Genomic DNA, 26,566 nt, shown 5'->3' on the forward strand with positions numbered 1-26,566 from the left:
ACCAGGGAGGTCATGCCTTGGGGATCTGCATCAATGCATGTGCTTGTGAGGGTACAGAGGAGGGAGAGTGTGTGTTTTCACTAGTGACCCTCAGCCTTGTCAGCCAAAGGGGAGGAAGGGAAAGGCTGTTGGTACTTGTGTGAGCCCTGGGCAGAGGTACTCTTGAAGTTGCTGCTGGTTGAGCAGGAAAGCAGTGGCCAGCTTCACCAGCCTGGGACAGAGACACCAGGTCCCCAAGCTGGGGTCCAGCAGGGAGGAGATGCCCAGCCCCAGAGCTGTGGGTGGTGACCCCTTGCTTTAACATCCCTTTGCACAACTGGGTACAGAGAATAGTCAGAAGCGGCAATGTTAGAAATACCCAAATGTATGACAGGAGAGACATTTTTAAAAAATCTACCAGCAATAATTTGCATATACCTTGCCTGAGGGGAAAGCCTGAGTAGCACCACTTATGACAAGAACATTTTATTTCAATTTGCCAAACACTCAAGCTGCCTCCTCAAACCCCAGCTTCCTTCAGCCCAGCTCCTGACAAGAAAATTACCTTAATTTCCTCTCTCTTTCTCTTTTGAACATTTCATACAAGCAGCAATAAACTGTGCCCCAAGTAACCTCTCTCAGTGTAGAGACAAAGCCCAGGTACACTGATTTGGGAAACCTCTCCATTAATGCCCGATGGCTTTGACTATCCCAAGATTTACTTCTGCCATAACACAGTGCTCCTTTGAATAGCCTTGTTCGTGAGTTTTTCTGCTGTTACCTAAAATTTCTGCAGGTCATACCACAGAGGAAGGAAGAGGAGGGAAAGCAGGGTAGAAAGGATGACTTGTGACCCAGCTGGAGAGTGATGAGAGTCATGGAAGGAGTAGAAAGTAACTGTGGACATGAAGAGGAGCTAGAGAGCCCATGTCCATGGGGAAAATACACGAGGACAGGAGAGAGTGATTCTTTACAGCTCTCTGACCAAAGGATGCTCCAAGGTATTTCAGAGTATTAGTCAGGGCAAGCTTTTTTGTTCCATCTAAATTAAAGTGAAGTTTGCCTGTTTATTTCACTAATTTTGAACCAGATACCCATGATTTTGGAGCTATGATAAAGCATACACTACAGTAATTATTCATGTAATTACTAGCATATGAAATAAGAGAATTCTAATTACTGTGGAAGTGAGCAGTGAGCAGAGGGTGACAGTGGCCATGGAAAAGGTAGAATGCTGAACTACACAAGCCCATTTCCATGAGGCAATAATGAAAAGCTTCTGAACAGAATTTGTATGATATAATTTAAGGTCTTTGTAATACATCATCTTTTTATTCCCACACTCCTGGCAAACTGCCACCTCTCTATATGCATAATATTTTCTAATAACTATGATTCCAAAGAATAAATGACTATAATATAAAGTTTTCTCTAGTGTTTACTGTGTTGCCCTGGCATGTGTTGTTAATAAGCCCCGTGTCACATACAGCATTTTAAAATGGTTTACAGGAGAAATCCTTTCATAGCCCCTAAGACAATACAAAACCTACTTCATCCTTACATGCACAGCATCTAGCTGCAAACTTCTCAAGGTACAGACATGTCTCCCTGGAAACACAGAACACAACAGATGCATTATCCTTGGTACCTGAGAGAGGTCACTGTCACGTATTTCCAAATAAGTGCAAAAAGCCTTCAAATAAATTTAACTGCCTTCATTTCTTTTAACTTTTGCCAGCAGAGCATGGGGCTTGCCTTCAGGCAGTGGTAATCTTACTCCTTCTGCTTTTAAAATCAATGTTGAATAATCGCAGATGTTTTCCTTAAAACGTACTAAAGTAAAATCCTTTAAATGTCCTATTAAAATGCTAGCTTCAGCAATGACTTGGATGATTAATTAAGGTAAAATAAAAAGCTTTTATTGTCTACATCATGTTGGTTTCAGTCCCTTTACTCTTGTTTTGAGAACTATAGCATACAGGAATATAAAATCTAGCTTTTCAGCACCATTCACTGTATCTTCACCTTTAAATGTATAATACATAATTCACCATTATGCAGAATCTTTCCTTAAATTATTATGTTCCAATCTTTTGGTAGCATATTTTGTTCACGTCTCTTCTGTAATAACCATACGTTGAGGAGATAGTTTTGCTGAGCCCTTCAGAATGATATACAAGTCTTTTTCGTGAATAGGCAAGGATGATTTACTGCCACGGGATATATATATATATATTATCCCTCTGAATATATATTATCCTGTGTTGATCATTCACTCAGTGTGGCTAACCGAAATCACTCAGTTTGATCTTACTGTAAGAGGGATGCATGATTTTGCATCACATAAAAAACACTGCAGCCATATGGTCAACTTCTTTTTTGTGTCTCTTCAAAAAACATACTATAGCTACTCCATTTCCTACTCTGCAACCTGCCACCAACACCTACTATTTGTTCTGTCTTATTTTCTCCAATATTTTTTTCCTCTCTCGCAGCCTTTTTCTCAATCAATGGCAGTTGTATGCCTTCCAGATAGAGATGACTTACCTCCATGTCTAGTCTCCTGCACGAGATATTAGACAAGGTTATTTTCCAAAGTCCAAACCCATTTTAATCAACCAGCTACTTCCCACGTACTGCACCGCTGACTCTCTGAGAGATTCTAGCAGATTGCAGAAGCACTGCAGGCCGTGCTTGACGTGACTGATTTTGCAATGATAACTCGGCAACGATTAGGGTGCACACAACGTAACGCAGGCTGGGTTTGCTGTTAGAGTTCACAAGCACTTCATTGCGATGAGTGTAATCTAAAGCCGTTCGGGGAAGGGTGAGTCAGCACAACCTCCCGCCACCTCCCCCTGCACGAACAGCTGCCAAAAGCCACAAGCCAGCCATGCCTGCCCACCGCGGCCGCCCACCGCCTCCTGCCCGCCAAGGCGCGGCAGCCCGCAACCCTTGTTCGCTGCACTCCGAAGCGTTATTGCAAACGAGGTAGCGCTTTTTGTAACCGGGTGGTTTAAAGCGCTTGCAGGGCGCTGTTAAGCGTCGCCACCCCGCTTTCGGAGGCGGATGATAAGGGAAGCAGCGTCGAGCACAGGGCGCCTCCCGTCCCAGCGCCCAGCACGTGGCGGCCGCCGAGGCCGGAGCCGCGCCCTGCGCCGGGCGGGGCCGCTGCGCCGCCCGCCCCGAACCTGGCGGCCGTGCCCGTGACCCCCGGCCCGGCACGGACACCCGGACCCCGAGGGGACGCTACGGGCTCTCGGGCGGCTCTTCCCGCGCTGCCCTGCCCTGCCCAGCCCGGGGGGAGCGGCGGGCGGGCGGTGGGAGGAGCGGCCGTGCCGGGAGGGTGGGGCCGGGGCGGGCTCCGGCGGGGAGCGCGGCCGGGGCCCGGGCCCCCGGAGCGAGCGGCCGGGATGCGGTGCGGGAAGATGGCGGCACCGCCGCCGCCGGCAGCCGGGGCGCCGGGCGCTTGGGGCGGCGTGCGGCGGCGCTGCCAGCGGCTGCTCTACTGGGTGCCGGTGCTCTTCATCTCCAGCATCCTCTGCTGGTCCTACTACGCCTATGTCACCCAGCTCTGCCTGCGTGAGTGCCGCCGCGGCGGCGGGGGGCGGGCGGGACGCGGGTGGGCGCCGCCGCCGCTGCCGGGGGAGCGCAACCGGGCGGCACCGGCACGGGCGGCCGCCTCTGTTGTTTGTCGGCGCCGGGGCCGCCCCCGGCTGCTGCTGCTGCTGCCGCCGCCACGCCCGGACCGTGTCCGGGGCTGGGCTAGGCTGGGCTGGGCTGGGCTGGACCGGTTCCCCCGCGCCCCGGCCCCCGGGCGGGCGAGGGACATCCGCGCTGCCCGATATCCGCCGCGACCCATCGCGCCTGGTTTCCACTCCCACGCCAGGAGGGAGCCGGGCGCACGGAGCTTTCCACAGGCGGGATTTTCCCTCCGTGGAGTGCGCAGAGTGTGGCCGGTCCCAGCCCCGGACGCGGGAAGCGGGACTGAGCAGAGTTCGCCGTCCCTTCGGCGCGCACACACATGGACACACGCACATGTACAGAGCCATTCGGGGGCGGACGGGGAAGCAGCAATAGGCAGCAGGAAATCCGCGAGTCTCCCCGTGCCACCCTTCAGTCGTATAGAAAATGCCCAGCTGTCACAACTTCTTGATCCTTTCTTTGTCATCGGCAGCGTGCCAGCACATTGGGAAGTCATCCTGGCCGCGCACCTTGGCACCTGACCCTTGGCGTCGGGCGGATCGTTAAGTACATCCTGGAGGCTGGGCGTGATGTGAGCGTTTGTGTGAATTAGAGCAGCCGAGCCAGAAGGGTTTATTAAATGACCAGCTTGCCAGCCTCCCTTGGTTAGGAAGTGTTTTTTTTGATTTTGGTTCTGTTATGGTGTATCTTGTAGAAAACCATTGAATCTGATTTTTAGAGGCTAATGTGTAGCATACTGATGTTTCAGTAACAATGTCAGCATAATGGCACACGGGAATATATATTAGATGTACTTAGTTTTCAGCTGTTCATGTTGAAAATCTCATCAGTCTAGTACCTAATTTTTGATTTTATCTTTTTTTAATTGCATACAGAAGACTGGTAGGATTTTTGTCCTATGGATGCTTGGCTGAGCTGTCGAGGGATTAAGCAAAAAGTGATTGCCAGGCCTAGCACCTCTGGTTTTTGTACCAAGACTTGCTGTAGTTCCTGTATTGGAGGTTAGGCTTTTTGCATCTTTTTCTTCACTAAGACCATTCAAATCTGTTCATTTTAAACAACACTCTTCAACAAAATTGCTGTGCCCTCATGAGTGGAACAATGAAGTGTCTACCTCCAGCACAAGGAAGCAAATTGTTTCCAGGATTCTGGGAATTGACTGAGCCAGCCTGGAAAGGGGAGCTGTAAGCTGACACGAGGAGGGCAAGGATGTTCCAGGGAAGAGCCACTCTGTAGTTAATGTTCTAATGCGTGCAGCCTTGTGGTAGGTGCAGTAGGCTTGTTCTGGGCATTACTGCTTCAGTATTCTACTGTATTTTCTATTTTGCATGACTGTACAACAGAGGAAGATTGGGTTTTACCTTACCTTAAGGTGCCTCTTAAGGAGATGACATGCTTGAAACTTGCTTCAGACTATAAACTGTGGTTCACTGATTCCTTGAGAGCCCCTCAAAGCAATGGGAGGGCGAAGAAGTGCAATCCTGGGGCTCAGCTAAAGCATATTTTACTGAATTCCTTTCAATGGACAAGGGTGGTTTGTTTGTTTGTTTGTTTGTTTGTTTCCCACCCACCCCCACACATTCCAGTGGGAGCTGGCTCACCAGGTTTATAATTCAGCATAATAGTCATCCACGATCTCCAGTAATTCCATCTTTTATCTATATCTGGATATTTCCCCTCATTTTTGGCATATTTAAATAAAATAAGCTTGTGTTTTGTCTTACTAATGAATATTTAGTGTAAACAACAGAAGGAATAACTAACAACTCAGGGAACGAGCCAAGGGCAGGAATAGACTGTAAGCATTTCAGTGCTTTGAAGCCAGCCTGTCTATTCAGTGCTTCTTTTATTCCTGCAGCACTGAATGCTAAAGAGGACGTATATAACTGGGGTTTTTTCTGCAGCTTTCTGTCACTGGGGCTGACAACATGCAGGGAACAGTGTTAACTGTTGTGCAGTAGGACCTAGCAAGGACTTTGTTGTGATGTAAGTGGGCTCTTTTTAATAAAGTGTTTCAAATGTAGTATTTTAAATGGATTTGTGGGGGGTTTTGTTAGAGTTTATTTCTTTGTTTATTTCATCTGAGCATTATAGGAGGGACAATTATTTTTTTTAAAGAAATCTACTAAGCTGATTCCTTATATACCTAAAGCTGAGTAGTTACAGTATCGAGTAGCGTTTTAGAAACAGAAAGGGGTTTTAGAAACAGAAAAATGAATCCACTATTTTTAACACTAGTATTGCCTTCTAGAGTTTTGTCTCTTTTGTGAGTGGATTCAGGTAAGTGCTCGTGCTGCTTTAACCTTTAACAACAAGGAGAAAGGTGTTGAACACTAGCAAACAGTTCTTTTTGCTGGATGTAGAATGAATACTGGAATTTAAATGTGTATATGAGTTGGTCTTAAAAGACTCAACTAAAAATTGCTTACCTCTAATCCAGTGCAATTCTCTTCATTTTGCCAGTATTGTCATCTCACAAGCCCTGTCTAGTAATAGTACTTCTTTTTTCACCCTGAATAACTTTGTGTTTAAAATTACTGTGTCTTTAAGTGTTCCTTCCCTTAAAAAATAATTTGAGTGTGTTTATGAGAACCTAAGGGATACACATTTGTTGTCCCTCTCTAAAAAGGATGGGGAAATACAGGTGGCACACAGTGAGTACAGTGAACTTTGATAGCTCAAGCTACTGAAATTTCAACCTAGGATACATGGAGCAACAGTAACATGAAGTGCAAATGAAATACCTCACCCCAGCACCTGTATCCATTTGTCTATACTCAGAAAATACACATTGGATTCACTGTTTATGAAAACCTGAAAATGAACATTCAGTGTTTATTAAAATCTTCGCATACTTCACATACAAAGAAAAAAAAAATCCTTATATTTCCCTTCTTAGATACATCTCTAATTCAGGTTAGTAAGGGACTTGGAAGAGTTTTGGATTCCATGCTTTAGGTGGGGCAGAACCAGTAGTTACTTGCAGTTTCTGACAGCTGTTTGTCAGAAATGCTCTTGACAAATGCGGATACTGACAACCTTTTGTTTCGTTTTGTTTTCCTACCTGCTCAGGATTTGGAGGTGCATTTAACAAGGAAAATGTAAAAAAATTGACAGTGTTGTGACAGATGTTTTTAGGAAAAATACCAGCTTAGCTGATGAAAGGGTTATCCTGTAGATATCCTGTATCCAATAGAAAATGGATGGTTTTGTTCAGTTTTGATCCATTTTTACATGGCACTAATTTTAATTCACAGGATAATGCTCTTGCTCAGGGAATCCTGTCAGAAAATGCAGCTTGAATTTCTAATTTTGAAGAAGGAAAATAGATTTACTGTGGAACAAACGAGCAATAAGCATTTTGTGACTACTCCAGTGAAGGGAAAGGGAGGAAATATTGCCACCTGGTGAGTGATTTGCCTGATTTGGAAAAGAATAAATGATTTGAGCATAGCTGAAGAGGGGGTACAAGAAGATATTTACAGTCCTGTCAGGAATGCTCATAAGTCACATCTTTGTTTTAGGTGTAGAATATGTGACTGGTTTCTGTCCACAGTTACCTTCAGAATGGAACAGAAAGCATGGAATGACATCCAGCTGCTAAAGATGTTAATGATCATGAAAGATTTTTGCTGGAGGATCAGATTGATTAGTGCTGAATTGAGGTTTTTGACCCTGTGAACCATCAGTGGAATGGAATTATAACAGGATATAAAGCTGCTTAATTCATCACAGTTTAGAGGCAGAATTATTATGTACCCATAATGATGCTGGGCTTGGCACAGCATCATCAGGGCATCAGGAGTGGCAGAAAATAAGAAGATAAAAGCTGATTGGGTGTGGGGGGGTGGAAGCTAAAAAAAAGAAAAAAAAAAGAGTTAGACCCAGGATTTGGTCAGCTGGATTTGAGCTCTTTGCTCAGTATGTTCTCCAGATAGATTAAAGGATTTATGGTACTTGCAGTTTATGCCTTGTAACCATTTAGAGCTTAGGTTTGGCTATAGAAATGCAAGTACATTGTAACATTGCAGTTCACTGTAGTCAAACACTGGTTAAATACCCTGTCTGCACATTAGCTGCTAAGCTACAAAAGTACTTTGGTGCAAGAAAGTTTGCATTCTTATTCCATATTTTGGAAATACTACCTTCTTTTTTTCCCCCTCTTCTAACATCTGTGGTTACTTTGAGAAAAGTTTCAAAGCTGGTGGCTGAAGTAGAAGTGGCTTTTGAATTATAGCCAGCAGTGCTCCTGTGCATTTCCCAAATTTCATTTGAATGCTCTTTCAGACTGTTGAAGGCAGCTGCCATTCTACAGCTCTGGAACAGAACTGATGCCTGTGTTAAGCATGGCTGGTTATCTCTCCATGTAGTGCCCAGTGTATTACCTGTGGGTTTTGTGCCTTGAAATGTAAACCATTGAAGTTGAAAACATAAGGTTTATGGTGAAGATACAGTTACTGGACAAGACTATGTTTTCAGGTGAAGGTTTAACACTGCTTGATACATAACTTTAAGAGTTGTTCTTGTCAGGGCGCAGTTTTTGTTTGCTGAAAAGTGTCTGGCAATACTGGCAGCACAAGTGTCTACAACTTCAGTAGAGCTGGACACTTTTCATTCTTCAGTCTGTCTTTGTGACTTGGAAGGTAAATGGGAAGTTTGTAAAGAAGAAAGTTTTAAGTGAGTTCTTGGTCATACCCTATACAAAAGCAGTGGCTTTGTGGCCTTACCTGCAAAGGTACCAAATAGCAGCTGCTGCTGGGCAGGTGGACAGTGGTGCATTTTGATGGGCACAGCGTTAAAATGAATCTTCTGAGGCATCTGCAAATACCATCAAGTGCAAATGTGTGGGTTATTGATGGCTACCTATGCCAGCCTTAAATATCCCGGAAATCTCCCCATTACTGTTGTTCTGAAACAAAGCACTGGAGGCACCTTGTCTCTCTGAATCAATGCAAATCACTGCTCTGTCTAGCTGAGAGTAGGTTTTTATCGCAAGCACTGATATTTTTACTAAAGGACTATTGCAGGCAATGACAGAACACTTGTCAAAACTATAAAACACTTTTATGTGTGCACAGAGCTGAGTAAAACTGCATCTATAGATCAGCGTTTTACAGCTTCAAATATGCTATAAAGATAAAATGTGTACTTAGTTTTGGGAATCAGATCCAAGACGTTAAACTTCATAAAAGTTTGAGAGAACCAGCTATTTATAGGTGTGGCTGCAGAGTCTGCATCAGATGAATCTTGTTTTCCCATTCCAAAGATTTAAATATTTTAAAAATGTACATAAAATATGACAGCAAAATTTTGTAGGTCCACTTTCATCACAGCTTTAAAATATTAATTGCTTTGTCTCATTTTCTTTTTTTTTCCCTTATTTTTAAATCTAGTCATTACATTTACAGTTCAGAAACTGTGGGGTTAGAAGTCAAGCAAAATTTTACATTACAAAACAAATGCACATTTTGATATGAAATTTACCTTTCAAAATCTTTTGGGATTTGTGCTAGCAATGTGTCTTACCATGTCTCCAGCTATGTGGAGATGGACGTCTGCCTAGTTTTTACATGGCTGAGTGAGAATTAAGATTTCTAGAGAAAATAAGTGGAAATCGAAGAAGTGGGAAACCCACTTGGCCTGACCCAGTGTGCAAGGTGCCTAGTGATGTGATTTCTCTTCCTAGCAAATTAATTTGGTGATGGGAGCCATCCTGGACTTTTTAAGATCTTTTGAAACGCAGCATTCTGTCATCTTTGCAATCATTCTCTGCAAGCGCAGGCTGCTTAGCGGCATTGGCTATTTTATGTGCTGTTCCTGTTTCTGGCTGCTTGTGGCTCGGGGCAAGCAGGGAGCAATGTTTCTGGCTCAGGAAATTGGCATCTCCGCTGGCTGAAATGCTGTGTCTGTCCCAGGCTGGTCCCTAATTCTGATGAGCACCATCTGCGAGCTGCGTAATGAACCAGAGAGGCTCTAATGATGTGACAGTCTGCTAGTGCTGAACTGTAAATGGCATCCTGATGCTTCAGCAGTGCAAGGGTGATTCTTAATGAAATTGGCCCCTGCAGTACCTCAGGCAAACAAAGCTGTAACTTTTTAATGATTTCCTGAAGACAGGTCATGTTTTTATAATTATTTCCATCTCTGAGTATACAAGAGTGTCATTCCATTTTGGTCTCAAAGGGATTTACCCTGTTTTCTCCCAGAAATTGCTTAGCAGTTGGGATTGCCGTGTCCTTTGTGTTTATTTTAGTCATCATAGGCATAAATGCTTTTTACCCATATTATTTCTGTGCTGTTTAACTATCAGCAAATGCATTTGCAGCATTTCAGCTGATATTTATTAATGACAGAATGTACAGTCTGACCTACTTTTCACCACAGTGAGTGTAGCCCCTTGAAACAGAAATGAAAAAACTGCCAGAAATACTGATACAAATGATTCTACTAAAAAATATAAAATTCGGTTTAAATAAACATATCATGTGCTATTCAGAAGGCGGGGAAATTAGCAAACATTTATTTGATCAAATCCAAAATTAGAGGATTTTTTTTCATATTAGAAAATTATTTTCCATGTTCTTAAATAGTACAATTTTAGTGTGATCTTAGAGTAAACATACTGTAGTTGCTCTAAGAGTCTTTGTATCATGGTCATTCGACCAACTGAGAAAGTTTTAAGCTTTGGTAGAAATTTAAGTGAGAGTTTGATTTGTAAGAGCCATTTTTTTCCTGTTGGTTAGTTCTGCCACATTGGTGCAAAACAAAAGGTGCCCCCACTCCCTCTTCCCCAAAGAAAGGCCAGCAACCAAACCAAAAAAACCCCAACCAACCAAAAAAACCCACACCTTCATTTCCTCTCTGGTGCTGTTGCATTGCAGATGTTTGTCCATTACTTTCCCACACACTGTGTCTCCTTTGCCAGAGGTGATTTAAAAAGGCATGAGCAGAAGGACTGGTACTTCACTTCCTGCAGGTTATTGGATATCTTGCAAAGCTCCTGTCTGTCGCTGTCTGTGGGAATGCTTGTTGGGCAGTGCAGCCAGTCTCCTTGTAAGTACCAGTTGCAATATGCGTGGAGAAAAATGATGGTAAGGTTGAAGGTACTGGCATCTCTTTTCAGCCTTGTTCTTCGTTTGGTCTCTTACAGTGGCTGCAGCTCAGGAGTGTATAGCTTCTGATTTAAACTCGGTGGTAGAAAAAATTAAAATGACAAGAGACATATATTGGAAAAAACCCAAAAACATGTTCTCACCCTCCTGGGGTTAACTGGACATCTCAGCACTTGTGTTTTAGCCTTCGTGGTCCTGACTGCCAGGAGCATTTGGCTTCCAAGCTAGATACTGCAAAAGCTGAGAAGACAGTCCTCTGTGCAGGTGTAGGCTCTGAGGAGTGCACTTCCTTCTGGAGGTGGACAGAAATTTTAAAAAGCTTTAGGTTTGCTGTCTGGTGGAAATGACTAAATTTGGATTTGTCTGTTCTTTACTTATAGGCATTGTGGAAAATTTAGATGTCTCAGACACATTAGTGAATACATTTTATCCAAAGATAAGGGCTGGAAAAAAGATTGCAATTGCCTTCACAGCAGTGTGCTGTAGCGTTCCCTTGTAAGGAGAGAAAAATACCACAAATTATTGTGAAGGTTGGTTTAATAGATTTTGTTTTGAAACTGGTGATTCTGCAATGTGCTTGGCTGTGACTTTTTAATTAGCAGAGAGTAGTTACTCCAAGAAGACTGGCAAAATTTCTGCATGCTTTGCTGACCGTTCCAAGTGGAGAAAGAAAATAAGAATTTGAATAGTGGCAAATTTGTCTTAATCTGGAGAACTCCATCACTTTTAAATTACATATCAGCTCTGAAGATGTCTTTTGTTTTGTAAACAATCATCTGGTGTATGACTGTTTTCTTACAATCTTGCAATTCCTTTGTATTATTGTAGGGGATCATGCCTGTGTCTCAGAGTCAAACGTATATACCAGTTCCTTCAGCTTCTCTCTAGCAGTTGTCTAGGTGGATATTCAGCTTATCAAATTCTAAAGAGTTCAGAAAACTGAGGCAGAATATAGTTTACTTTATAGTGGTTTATGCAACTTCTGTGGTGTCTTTATGATTTTTTTTTGAGGAGCTTTATAAACATGGTTGCTTACTGCTTTCCCTCAGGTAAGGTAGATGCTTGTTTTGCTGGCGCTATAGTCAAATCTCCATTTTAACAGACCTATTTTAAAACTGCAGAATTGTGGAATAATTCATGTTTGAGAGGACCTCAGCTCGTCTAATCCAACCTCCTGATCAAATCAGGTCTAGGTGTGAGGTCACACCAGGTTCTTCAGGGCTTTATTGGTTTGAGTCTTGAAAAACTTCATTGGTGGAGGCTGTTCAACATGTCTGGACAGCTTCCTCTGCTGGTGAATGGTTCTCATGGTTCTCATACACCTTTTCCTTGTATCAGATCTGATCCTTTCATTTCAGCTTACACACACTGGCTCTTGTCATCCCACTCTGTGCCAGTATGAAGAGCCCAGTTCCCCAGTGCCTCCCTGGAGGTCCTGGGAGGCCCTCCCAAAACCATGTCTTCTCCAGGGCTGACAAGCCCTGGCTGTGCAGCCTCTCTTTAGAGGACGACTCCCTGCCAGCTTCTTCCCTTCCTCCTGGACTTGTCTCTTGGTTGTGTTGGGGGGCCCAAATCCCGGCAGGGTTCTGGGTTGGTCTGATGGATGCTGCGCAGAGGGGGATGAACCCTTCCCTTGGCTGCCAGCCGTGCCTGCTGACACACCCATGGGGCTGGTGGCCCTTTCTGCTGCCCACCAGCAGCAGCCCCATGGCTTCTTCCAGAGAGCTGCTCCAGCCCAGCAGCCCCCAGGCTGTGTCGTTGCAGGGGGCTGCCTCTTTACAGGTGCAGAACTTTGTCTTTGCCATCATGAATTTCATAAGGGGCCCACGGGTTCCTTCCCCCTGCCTGTCATGGTCCCTCTGATGGAAGTCCTGCATGTACCAGCTGCTGTCCCCAGGGTGGTGTCATCTTGTAGATTTGTTAAGTGTTCATTCTTCCAGAGCATTAGTTAAAGTGTTGAACAGCACTGGGGCCATGGTCCACCCTTGCAATGTGCAAGATGTATTTAAATGCTGATGTAAACACTGGGGCCATGGTCCACCCTTGCAATGTGCAAGATGTATTTAAATGCTGGCTTTAACTCGATCACCAAGCCTGTGTTTAATCCATCAGTCAGATGGCAGGGCTCTTTGGCTTTTCTCTACGAGTTGCCTTGTGCCTGCTGCTTGAAGACCAGCCTGCTGCAATCATTTTCATTAGGAAAACAAGAGTGGATGAGAGCTCTGTGTATCTACTGCCCTGTTGTAGGCACCAGTGTATCACAGTTTGCAGACTGCTTAACTGGGATGGATAAATGTGTGGGGGAGTGGTTTGGGTGAAAAGAGGTTTTGATCTTGGGAGTTTCTGATCTCTCTGAGATACCTGTTGTGGGATAGTTACTTTTAAATAATGTGACCAAGAGAGGAAAGTGCAGTTACTGATATGTGGTATCTGTGTGCTCCCTTCTACACCTGACACACTTGCCCTTGCTCACTCTCTTACTGTCTTGTAATCTGTGGGCAATTTCTTAAAGGAAATGCAACTTTTGTCTACTTTCAATTTTTATGCTTTGAAGATGTAACGTATCACCAAATATTGCTGTCAAAACCAGTTCTGGAGTCTGACACCTCCACTGCAAGAACAGAACATAAAGAGTGAAACCTGTGTAACCACAGTTAGAGGAAATAACTGCTCTTCAGAGATGGCTTTTCTTGGATTAAACTTTGGCAGCTTCAGATAGATGGAGGTCCTAGTTATCAGGAAATGAGCCTGGGAAGAGGAGGCAAAAAACCTTATAAGCAATTGTTACTGTGTACCTGTTCTCATGATGAATACACACAGCATAAAAGCTTCATCGTGTGTGACCTTAAACATGTATTGTCTGATGATTACTCTTCCATCTTTGGCTGAAAAAAAAAAAAGTTTAAATACTGAGTTATGTCATTTGCTATTTAAACGTGCATTTTTATTATCTCCTTTTTTTCTTTTTTTTCAGTGACAATGACAAATATCGGAGAAAAAGGTAAGTTTTTTATTAGCCATTTATAGGTGTAATTCATATATCAGAATAGAACAGTAACTGACTAGTAGAATTGAGAAACAGTGTAACTTAAAAGAATAGATTTGTACTTTTTTGTTCCTCAGTATCTTTTATTATCTTGCTGTTCCTGACCATTGCCGTAGCCATTACAAATAGAAGAGAGAAAAATTAGAATTTTTTTACTCTTCTCATTGGCAGTGTATTTGTGTAGATGCAACATACTTAAATAGGAGGTGATTTTTTTTCTGCATTTCCTTTTAATGTTTTTAAAGAAATAGAATCATTCAGATATGATATGTAGCCTTCTCAGAGTATAATAAAAGTGCCTAGTTAGCAGTCCCTACAGTTCCTTCCCTGAGGCTGTAGCATGTTTAGATTGTTTTTTCCAGCTGCTATTTTAATAGTACAGCACAACATGGAAGTGTAAAGTGTAGAGCTGCAGAGCTTTTGGAGGAAGAGCTTTTTGTGTTTGTGTAACTCCAGCAGATTTTATTGTCATTGGCAACTCCCTCCCTTAGAAAACATGTTTGTCAATTAAGAAACCTTTGCTTGAAAAGCTTTTTTTCAGTTCAGTGATCTCATCCCCCATACGAGTGTAGAAGCGTTATCAGCAAGCTTTGAATTTCAGTTTCTTGCTGCTCTCTACTCTGTGGGAGGGGGAAAAAAGTGAGTTGATGGGCATTGCTCACAAAACACATTAAGGTTATCAGCAAAATGTGTTGGGGAACCTTAAATTTCCATATTTTCACTCAAGGCCTTGGTGGGCTTTGGCCAGTCAGAAGAAACTTACCCTGGCTACACTTCTGCCCTTAGATTTTTCAGGAGTGAAAACTGGGCAAGTGGGGCTCAGCTGTACTACAGGTTGCCCTTAATTTCCAGGCAACCCTAGCTGTGCTAGCTAGCTGTAAATTGGATGCCTTCAAGCAATTTGGGTTTGGATTTGTTTTGTTTGGTTGAGTTGGGGGTTTTTTGGTTGGTTGGTTGGTTGGTTTGGTGATTGATTGGTTTTGGAGTTTTTTCCAGAAAACATGTAAAATAGAAAGGTTTCTGCTAGTGAGACAGCTCTTCTTTAAGTGCCCCAAGTGAAATGAAGTCCTTAGGTTGGACTCAGCAGCCAGGGGCCCGGTGGGGCAGCCCAGGGTCTCCATCCCCATGGGTAGGTAACCTGGGAGGAGTGAGCAGTCGGGGCCAGGCTGGGGAGCTGAGGTTCAAGATCAAACAAGATGAGCTCAAGGCTTGTTCAGACTTCAAAGGGAAAACTTTGGGTAATGTCTTTAGGCATTGAGCGCTTTTCTTTTTTAAACATGTGAACAATTTTCTTGTCAGTTAGCTACTGGGGAGTCTTTTTGCAACAGTAAAATGCTTAATGCAGATCAGTAAGTGCATCATGTACAAAAGTGAGGTAACTTGTCCTACTTTGCTCTCACTATATGCCATGAATATACTGCGGTTTAAAAAAAATACTGATTTTGTTTGAGTAAATCGGGTTTTTTTAGAGCTGATAGAAATACTCTGATAAAAGTGGGGACTGTTCCTGTCCAGATGCTTATGCAATAACAAGATGGTAATTTAGTGTATTGTGCTTTGTGTGGAGTCCAGTTCTATCACTTATTTATGCTGATAAGATTTTTCTTTCAGCTTATAGACCTGGCATATGACTCTTTGCCTCTATCATCCCAAAAGCTTTGTACAGAGTCACTCCTCAGATTCTATTAGCTTTTGTTTATTATTTTTAAAAGCTTAGTGAAGAAGAGTAAATATTTTCAATGTTCCTGCTATTTCAATAAACAAACTTCAACACAAAAAATATTTATTCTGTATTACTTTTAAGGCAAAATTGCAAAAAGTAAGAACATACCAGACAGCTGTTCCTGCATTTATATGCACCATCATGCATGTGTTATAAATAATTCTCTAGACCTGAACAATATGACACATTAAAAGACTCCATTAGCTGACCATACAAGGGCAGTATTTCAGATCCTGGAGTGAAAGCACACGGGTTTCCCATTATAACACTTTTTGAGGATATGAATTTGTGGAAAAATACTCTTTTCTTGTCATTAGAGTAAGTTAATCTGGGGATATGAATTTATGATTTGCTATTTACTGTTGTGAATTGCTTACTAGGGTGAGAGCTTTTAAGTGGAAATACCTATCAACCTATGGCAGACTTTTTGGAAAAGTTACTGTTACCTTCTGTATTCTAGTTAAAAAACTCAGCATGGTAAATGTTGATTCTCATCTATAAAAAAAAAAAGAATATATGCTGACTGGGTGTGAAGAATATTGCGTAGTGAATGAACACTTGAATTTAAGGGACCTGTGGGTTTTAAAAACCACCCAACTGTCCTCCCTCCTAAAATCTTGGAAAACAAATTAACTGGATGTGGTTACTGCTCAGGTATCATGTGTATATTCCCCCCAAGACTCCCCTCACACTTGTCATTGTCCCCTTAGGTCCTTTGGGGGGTTGGGGTTTTCCTGGGAGGAGGCAGAGCAGGGGTTTGCATGGCTAGCAGTCTCCCTGCAAGATCTATAATGCCAAAAGGCAGAGATGCATCAGTTAATTAGGGTTTAACAAATGTGTTATGGAGACTGCTTGCTAATTAATGATGGTGCTTAAATAGGCTATTAACCATTTTCCTCAAACTTCTGTAATCTATGTAGGCTGTATCATGACCTTCCCCACACAGTTTGCATTTGTCTCATGTAAAGTTGCAGTGCAGTATTTTTGTGGCAAAGCTTTTGCAGAGCCTCTGTATTTACATCTGTTAGAGAACTATCTGTGATGCCTGCAGGCACTATTTGTAAGTACTACAGTATCACTGGTCTGTTTGTATTAATTCTGTTCCCTTCTGATTTTAGTTGTGTGCCTGGTTGCTTACCACATATTTTTCATGCTGTTCGTCTGGTCATATTGGAAAACAATCTTTACGCTCCCAATGAATCCTTCAAAAGAAGTAAGATAACTTTTGTTTATGAAATAGCCTACCCAAATGTCTGATTTTGTAGTGTTTGAACAACTTGGTCTCTGATCTCATGCAGTTTTACACTCTATAGGAAAACACAAATGGCAGTTACAGCTTCTTAATAGGAGACAGATTGCAATCAGTGTGGCGACCAAGATTAAAAAAAAAAAAGTAACAATTTCTCTAATTTTTTAATAGATATTTTAAAACGAGAAAAAATCATGTCCACTTGAAAAATGTGAGTTATTTGAACTAGCAGCCTGAATCTTTGCCTTGGGAATATCAGAATTTTACATGGGCAAAAATTTATTTCCCTGTGTTTTAAGACTTATATTTCTTGTCGGCATCTGTCTGTTGTCCTCTGAAGTAAAAGTTCTTCCCCATCTGTTTTGGTATGAAGGAGCTTTTGGCTTGTGGTGGGAGTGCACATTAGGTTAGCTGATGGTGGGAAGCCACAGCTGGCTAAGCAGGAGGGGAGCTGGTAAAGAGCAGCCACATAAAAAAAGGGATCTGGGAGGTTCTTCATCAATGACCCCAGTGGACGTTCTGCCCGTGCTGCTTTTTGTAGCTAGCACAACTTTTTGGCCTCTTCCATTCTGTCTTTATACAGAATCCCCTGAGTCCTCAGTAGGTGCTGTGTTACACAACCTCTGAGGTCAGCAGGAACCATGCTGTGGCTGTCCTGTAGCTGGAAATACCCACAAAGCAAACCCTTACTTTGGCATGGACTCAACTCTAGCTGCTCTATGTACCAGGTCAACCTAAAATAAATAGCTCGTGATTTCTATTGTCTGTCGTGTGGAGGTTCCTTTCCAAATAGTTTTCATTCACTACTAGGATATGTCATGGGGAAAGCAAGGAGATAATTCAAGCTAATTACCATCTTCACTGGGGTTCACACTGCAGTCTTTACTGTAGCCTGGATGGGTAGGAACAAAATAAGTTAAAAACCTGTTTCATTTGGAAATTACATAGCAAAGTGTATGCATGTATCTGATGACTGTACTGATAATTAGAAGGGTTTTCAAATAATTGGGCTGATGCCAAGGAAAGCATTTTGACTAATCCTGCTGATTATAGTACAATTCCAAATCCATCATACAATGCTGCTGGAGAATTTCAAATGGGATAGAAAAGGCATTGTAGTTGAGTAATAGAAAGAAATGTGTGGTGTTCCTATGTTCTTTGAATTTACACAGTGTTGCTGGCAGTAAGTGATATCTTTGTTGTTCCATGTCTTTTTCCTGTTCTACTACAGCAGTATTTTAAAAACTGAATTAGGGTAGTTTGTAATGTTAAGTCACTGATCAGCTTCTGTCATATAGGATAAGTCTGCAAATAGAAAAAGATGTATTTTCATGTGAACTGAGCTAGCAAATACTCATTTAAAGACTGAAAACCAAGCTTTTTTGCATTTTGTGTTCATGAATACTGCAGCTGGTGCAAACAACACAGCTTCCTTTTAAGCTCATTTCAAACTTTTACATGTAAAGTAGGTTTTGATGGATTTTACTGTAGTGTGTGCCTCTCTTTACTTGTGCATACCAGCTTTGTGCAAGCACTGCATGAAGATGGGAGTGAAAATGGGTAGCCAGGCATGAAGGTTTTAGATGTAGGAGTACTCTGAGGAGCAATAAAAAAAGATGGAACAGTAGCTCTGTTTACATCAAATGCTTTTTGAAAAAAAGTATTCTAAACTAAGTTTCTGTAGTGAGAAATCTTATGTATCCCAAATAAATCAACTCAGATGTTGGTAAGTGTGTTCTTGCAAGGGGAAAAAAAATGGTGACCTGAGAAACTCAAGTTAAACAGTGAATATCCAGCTTCACCTGGAAGTCTGTGGGCTTTGTCAGGAAGGGTGGAGTGGTGCCTTCTCTGTGGAAGTGAGAAGAGGCTCCTAACTGCATGTTTCTGTCTGCTTTCTTATTTTTGCATGCATCACTTTTTTGTAGGAAAGAAAAATCAATATTATTGTAATGACTAGCCTTCCTGTAAACATAAGTGCTGTGCAGAGGGCTTCTGTTTCTGGCACAGGATAGAGACAGCTTTTCCTGCCAAATGTGGATTTCTTTTCAAAGGTGATTTTGTATCCTTTCTCTGATTGAGATACCAAAGACTTCTGCCTGTTTCTAGAAGCTACAGTGACAAAGCTGGCTACTTGCTCTGTTGCAGAGGACTTTGGTGTTTGAAATTTGTAGTATTTCATGTATACTAAGCATCTCTTTCAGTAATTTTTACCTTTTCAGCACTTTCTAGAGCCATGTTTGTTTTTCCTTTGGGCAGTGACAGAAGCTGCCATTTTATTCAGGAAGATATTCAGGATATTTACCGTACAAGACCCATCTCTTCCTTCTCTCAGCCATCTTGAAAGTAAAAACACATCCTAGCGCTTGCATGAAGAGAAGTGACAAAGAATAAATGGGAAAATGCCAGACACCAGGAGAGAAATAAAGCTATCTTTTCTGCTATTACTAGTGGTGTATTTTCCTTCAGCTAAACACTGACATCCCTAGATTATATTCACTAGTCAGTGAATTGGGCATTACAGAAGTAAATTGACTGACCTTTCAGAGGAATGATAAGCTCTTTATCTTTCTTTTGAAGAATGTTGCTTAATACTTCTGGAAGCATTCAGCATTGCCTCTATACCAAATCAGAAGTGTTTTTAATTTTGTCTTCAGCTGCCATAAAATGAATTAGCTGTTGTGGGAACACTGGGTTATTTGCTGTAATACCCTGTACGTGTTGCTAATCCATCTTTATATAATGAATATTTATTCCTCTTTACACATCTGCTGTTACATATTTAACTTGGAATTTTCTAATATTTCTTTGATTTTAAAAATTATTCCAGTTTCATCTATCATATTCAGACAAGGAGTCCCTAGAGAGGGAGCCTAGAGGTGAATCCCAGCAAGAAGTCTTAAGACGAGCAGCCAAGGATCTTCCTATCTATACACGGACAATGTCTGGAGGTAAATAGGTGTTCAGGACACTAACAAAGGCAGGTGTCTTGATGTACTACTTAAACTAAGTAAAAAAGGGTTTTCAAGGGTTTGGATTGAAGGGAAGAAGTGTTTTTCATATTTCATAAAATAATAGAGTGGTTCAAGAACTTTAATTTAGCTTTGTGCGGCTACATTTATTCAGTGTATAAAGATTGTTGGGAAGTAAATTGCAGCATACAATTTAGGATTTTAAAGTGGATTGATAATGCCTCGCTTTTGTTTTCAAGTTGATATTAACAAATTGCCTGTGCTACTAACAAGCTGCAGAAGAGGCTGTAGCATTCATTAACTGTGTAAATTTCTTTTATCATAGGTTAAAAAAACCAGAAACAGAATCGCTGTCTGCATGTCATATATAGCTAGATATATCACTATAAGAAACTGTTACTGTTTTACTTGTTGGTCATTCAGATGATAGAACAAAAGATCTTCCAAACTAAGAGTTAATCTAGCCCTTACTCATATTGTCAGTTTTTGAGTGCTGGCTAGCTAAGCAAATCCAAGAGATAATCTCACATAATAAATTAAAGCTGTTAGAATAATAGCTGAAAATAGCTATATTGTTGAACAGTCTTTAACATTTTTCCAGTCTAGTGAGGGTTTTGTGGGTTTTGTTGGTTGGTTGTTTTGCAGAGCTATAAGGCTTGGGAGGAAAAAAAGATTAGTATGATTAGCAGAGATGGCAAAAATGGAGCTTTTTGGGTTCAGTCTGATGGAATCAGCATTGCAAGAATGCTTTGGTATTTGCAACTGCTTCTGATCACGCTGAAAGGCTTTCCTGGGGGTTCTGCAGGGCTGGCTGATAGTATTTACTTTTGCACAGAATTCAGAAATCAAAATGTGTAAATTTACATGGAAATCTAATCTTGGAACTTTTTTCTTTAGCAATCAGATACTGTGACAGATGCCATCTTGTAAAACCAGATCGTTGCCATCACTGTTCAGTATGCGACAAGTAAGAATATCCTTAAATAAGTGATTTTCTAAATTAATCAATTTTTCTTTCTTAGCACAGAAGCCTTTATTTTTTATGAGTAGATTTTTCAGGCTTAATATTTTAGCAGATACACTTTTTCCCCCTTAGATTTTCTTTTTTTTTAGATTTAGTTTTCATTTACTTATTTCTAAGGAAGTCTGTGGGTTAGTCTAATTCATTTCATGACTCCCTTGATGCCAGCATAGATTACGTGGTCTTATACATTCTTTGCATAATGGTTAAAAATTATAAATATTAATAAAGACTTTTTCTTAAGAATGTAACCAAAAATAGCTGATTAAAAAAATGTACTTCTTTTGTTAGAATCTGAATAAGCATCATTACCCATCTCAATCCAATCATGATGTCACTTATATCTTACCTGAGGTAATACACCTCATATCCTATTTTTAACCGGATAACTGGTAGGTTACTTTTGTTTTTAAAGGAACAGCCATTTTCCCACTTCTAACCAAAGCCATAAAATTAAGTCCTTGTTTGTCTCACACAAAAGAAGTTCATATCCATACTCTCCAGAAGTCTGATTGCTTTCTAATTTAATCTTTCTTTTGGTTGTTCTCTCTAACCCTTCTCCAGTTAGTTTGGATGTCTCTGTGTTTCTTCACTCTGGCCTCCCAGTGCTTTGTATTTTTAATTTGAGAGAAGACACTTCTTCAAAAGGGGGTTTATTCTTAGCTTTAAGGCTGTTCCAAATACTCCTCAGCTGATCAAACACCACAACACGATGGTGAGGTGGAGAAGACATTGCTTTGCCCAGGAAAGCAGCCAGGCACTGAAAGAGAGGCAGAGTTGAGGCAGGAAGAGCATCTTGGTTGTGTTGTATGGAATGGAAGTTGCACTGTAAGATAGGAATATAGTCATGTGTGTTTCTGGTGAAGAAAAAAGGTGCCTTCTTCTCCACAAAATGTGAGTCAAATTTGCTGAATGCAATTAGTTAACATATTTTGAAGAACACCTTTATTTTGTCCTTACCTTACCAAAATTTGCTCATTTCGATCATATCTGATTTTCTTGTGAACATTTTATTAATGGAGAGTGATTAATTGCAATAGTCTTTGGGATTTTTCATATAAGGCAGTCTCTTAGAAACCTTTTATATTTGCATAGAAAGATGTATTTATTTCTAAAAAAACAGACCATGTTCTTGGAAATATATTTAGATGTATCGCTACATAATAATTGAATTAGCCCAGTTTCTAAGGCTCTGCCAGAAAATAAACAGTAGCTGAAAATCCTATTCAGATTGAGGATCAAATGCTAAAGTTGGCCAAATCCTGTAGGCTGCATTTTCTTAAATCATAAGTTCTTGACATGTCAAATGTTTTCAATTTGGCTTATCTGCCATTTCTGCAGTTCCCTTGTGGGTGAACTGCATTATGTGAATTTAATCAGATGTATTTATTAAATAGATTACACAACACATAATAAATATAGATAATCCTTAATCTGTAGGTAAATAATTTAAATCTGGCATGTAACTTTGCTTCTGACTTTTTTTTTTTTTTTTTTTTCTTTTGATGATGTTTGGAATTCTGCTGGGGCTTTTAAAAGATGCATTTTGAAAATGGATCATCACTGCCCTTGGTGAGTGTACTATTGGTTTTCTTTTCTTATGTTCTGATTTGGTAAAATACCCTTTTGTGGGGCCTGCCATGATGATGATGCTTCAGCATTCCTAGAGTTAGATGTGTATGTGAGGTTACTGGTCTTGCAAAACTGTTGGAGTTGTTTACTGCGTACTTCTTTTATGTTTTGACATACAGAAAGAAGTTCAAATATCATTTTTCTTGGACCTTTGAGTAGGTACCTCTATGTTTTTACAAGTATGGATGAAGTAGACTTCTGATCAATGAGAGCTTCTTTTAAGAATTGGATCTTTTCTCCATTGAATTTGAATATTGCTGTGCTTTGGTTGCATTGAAGGGTGAAGTGCTACCCTGGGTTTAAAACTAAAGAGCAAGGCTATGCCTAGTTCCATTTACCAAAGCTCCCAGGACAGCTGGAGTGGGCTTGCTGGAAACACCAGGTTAGCACTTCCAGTTTAGGAGTTCTTTGTTTTCTTTGATTCTTTCTCCCCTCTGCCTCCCTCGTTTTGCTGCCCTGTCATCCCACACAGTGGTTTTGTTCTCCCATCTTTTCTTAGCAGCCCTTGGAACCAGTGGATAGACAGGATGTATAATTAGTTTTATGTCAGTTTGGCAGGTATATCTCACAGAAATAATTAAAAATAATTGCTTAATAAGGTCCAAGGTTAGAGGATGGAGTGGTATATGGCTATTCTTCACCATATAAAATGACCAGAAAAGAAGATTCCCCTGTGCTGGACTGAATGGTAGATGCTTCTAAGCAGTTGTTTTGACACTTTCTTATACCAAATTCTAGGACAGAGGGGGCTCTGTCCTGCTGGAAGGGCTGCTGGAGTCCCCCTGTTTCTCTTGGTCCTGACTACAGCATCTGCCATAAAGTAATTTCATTTTAAGCATCTCATCTTATTTTGCATCTACATGGTAGAAACAATTGAAAGAAAGAGTTAGCAGTGTAGAGTAGAGTTTTTGTGCTGTAGGGATAATCAGCATGTGAAAATTGAGGATGTTCAGTAATAGTAGTGGCTTCTTAAAAAAGAAAACACAAACAACAACAACAAACAAGGCCACAACAAAGTAAACAGGTAAAACCATTGAATGTGGATCAAAATTCTTAGAAAAAAAGTTTCCTTTATTCAGCTTTTTAATAGCTGCCTTGTCAAAAACTCTAAGGAAAACAGTAAACAGTTGCCAGACTATTTCTGACAAAATACCAGTTAAAAGTCTCTATATGATTATTATTATTCAGTATTATAAACACTTCTTACAAGCTCTGTGGTCTCTTTGGGATATTTTGTGCTTTTATATCTTAAGACATTTACATGAAAATGTCCTTCATGTAAGCTTTAATTTTAGATTAAAAATCCAAATAACAGATTATAAACAGTACTTAGTTTTTGTGTAAAGGTTATTGTTATTTCACTAGGACAGAAACTTCTAGAAAAACTCTGTTTTCCTCTTAGTAGCATTTGCTTACCAAACATATTTGCACTATTCTTAATCCAACAACATAAACATACCCATTTTGATAGAGTATTTACACTGCTCATTGGTTTTAATCTAATAAGCAATGGGTGCAAAAAATAAAAATAGAGAAGGCCATTGAAAGATGTGTAATGCTTCTTGATGGAGACGTGTTCCTTTTGTACTCCAACTAACAGAAATGCATTAGAAAAAGAGGTATTGTGTGTTTTTTCCTAATTTGAGCAGATGTTCACAGTTCCTTGCTCACCCCCAAAAAAAGAACTATGTGGAAGAGATGAAAGAGTTTTGAAATACTGCAGAGGTGCTGATCAAGCTTTATAGTTTCCTATGTTCAAAGGTTCTTGGGGAAATATATGGCTATCTTGCCAACAAAAGTAAGGGTGCAGTTTAGTGTGATGGATGGGCTTTAGCCTCTCTGAACATCATTAGGTTCTGCTTTGCTTTTCATGTTGTGATTTTTTGGTGGGAGCAAGCTGGGTGGGAAGGAAGGGGGAAAGAACTCACATGGTGCTCAGGGAGAGCAGGGAAACAGCAATGAGAGCTGTCTCTCTAATTTAATATTCTGCCAGGAGAAGGATTTCTGGAGAGGGGATGGGTAAAAATAACCTATGGAAAGAAAGATGAAGCTCTTGGAAGGCAGATGTAATGAGAGGTTGTCATGTCCCAGCCCCAAGTCAGCTGTCTTCTGCTCTCTGGGGGGCTTTATTTTGGCTGTCACTCCTGTGCTAATGGAAGTGCTGTGATAAACAGAAATATTTAATGCTAACTGCCCACTAACTACTTTGAAAGGTTTAAGTGATCCATTGGGGATTTCTAGTGCTGCTGCTACTCACTATATACAGATGGACCTGCAGGTGGGAATCCAGTGGTTTGCACCAAAACTACTGTTTGTATATAACACTCTTAGTACTGACAAGGTGCATTTAGGAAGACCTTAGGAATAATTCAAAACATCTCTCCTTTATCTTTTGAGTGATCCAAATAGGTAGTATCTCCTGGATTCTGTGATGCTTTTTGTTAGCTGAGTTGTATCACCTTCAGTGCCTTGTAAATTATTTCTTTGCCTGGCATTTTCAGTAAGCTAGCCCATCAGGCAGGAATGATATGTATTCTTTTTATGCTTGAAAATGGAGCATTTAAAATGTTAGCTGTAATCCAAATTGTTATTCTGGGCTGCTCTGACCTGTGTTAATGTTTCACTGCAGTAGCATACCGTTATTTAGCTGGTTGTTGGTGTATTTATCTGTTTTACTCTTTCTCAGAAATGTTAGACTTCAAATCTGACCGCTGTTCTTGAGGTTTGAGATTTGATGCCATATGCTCAAACACTGCAATTACGAAACCTTGGTGTTTACCTTCTCCTCAGATGAAGGAGATTCTTTTCCAGTAAGACCTCTGCAGTCTGGGGCCTTGTCAAATTTGAAGGGAGCATAATCATTTATGCAAGTTTATTTTGACACGTGTGCCACATGCCATTGTGCAAAACAACAGTTACAAAGAAATATATCTTTGATACAAGAACTTTAATCTTTGGAGAATAACATTTCACTTTATATTTCTTTTCTCATATCAAACAGTGTCTTAAGTAAAAACAGTTCAAAAAATAAGTATCCTGAAAGGAAAGTAGGATTACCATAGAAAACTTGAACCTGAATTGCTTGCAGTTTATTGTGGAATTGCTTACTTTAACATATTTAATGAAACAGCCCACTTCACTGTGGATAACTGAGAATTTTATGTTTAGTTTTCAATAAGAATAATCATGAGCTTACAAATATATCTTTTTTTCTTTAATTAGAGCAATCTGTTGTGAGTGCTTAACTCTAGTTAATATGAATGCTTAGCTATTGCTGCATGTTTAAATGAAAATGCAAAATCTAATATTTAGCCAAGATGTTGTGTTTTGTCTAAACAAAACATAGAACAAACTGACCCAACTCGCTACCCACCCTGGGAATGGGTAACAGTAAGGTACAGTGAAAATTTCTTTGCTATTTTAAGATTTTTACCCTTATCTGATTAGCATGTCTTCTGGCATTAGCATCACCATCTCCCTAAAGAAGAGAACAGTTGTGGCAACTTGTCCTGCACTTCTGCAAGCTAAAGTTGAGCCTCACCACACATTCTTTTTTCTTTTTTTTTTAAGAATTATTTATCAATACACAAGCATCTTTATGGATTTAGTCTTCTCTTAATTGATCTTTTTGACAGCCAATTGAATTGACAGTATCAGTTAAGTTTTTTTAAACTTATATGAAGAGTTCTGTAAAGGTTAGTGCAAAGTTAATTTTGATTAGCTTCTCAATGCAACCAAATAAAAGAGGAAGCAGTTTTCCAATAAACTGCCCATGGGGAGTGCTCCAATATTATTTCATTTGGTGGGTGGAATATCATTATGTGTTTAATAGCACTCTAAAATTCATAATACTTGGTATGTTGTCTCTAGTGGGAAGCTACCATGGTACTAAATGCACTCTCATCATCATAGTGTATACTACTTGCTCATTATCATGTATAAAAATCTTTGCAAATGAGAGGCAGGTGATCTTAAAGCCCAGAAGTGAAAATGATAAAATGAGATTTATTTTAACATTTAGATGTGTTTCTAACGTTGTATTCCCTATCATGTTGTCATTGATATGGAATGTTTTCTGTTCCAGAGTAGCATTTCTCTCATTTAATGTAAATATAAGTATTTTTAGGAAT

At 40.5% G+C, this 26,566-nt stretch overlaps 1 protein-coding gene across 1 annotated transcript in view; it reads left to right on the forward strand.

The window, feature by feature from the left end:
* Window positions 1–3,377: 3,377 nt before the first annotated feature.
* ZDHHC2 (zDHHC palmitoyltransferase 2) overlaps window positions 3,378–26,566 on the forward strand; it is a gene marked incomplete at its 3' end in the record, with an annotated part of 28,839 nt that continues 5,650 nt past the window's right edge. The window contains exons 1-6 of the mRNA XM_084204062.1: window positions 3,378–3,561; window positions 13,771–13,797; window positions 16,684–16,778; window positions 19,642–19,762; window positions 20,681–20,750; window positions 22,344–22,376. Of these exons, the coding sequence (XP_084060188.1) occupies window positions 3,393–3,561; window positions 13,771–13,797; window positions 16,684–16,778; window positions 19,642–19,762; window positions 20,681–20,750; window positions 22,344–22,376 (515 nt within the window). The 5' untranslated portion in view covers window positions 3,378–3,392. The remainder of the gene's footprint in view (window positions 3,562–13,770; window positions 13,798–16,683; window positions 16,779–19,641; window positions 19,763–20,680; window positions 20,751–22,343; window positions 22,377–26,566) is intronic.

This window comes from Fringilla coelebs (genome assembly GCF_963513975.1).
Source record: "Fringilla coelebs genome assembly, chromosome: 4".
NCBI classification, from domain to species: Eukaryota; Metazoa; Chordata; class Aves; order Passeriformes; family Fringillidae; genus Fringilla; species Fringilla coelebs.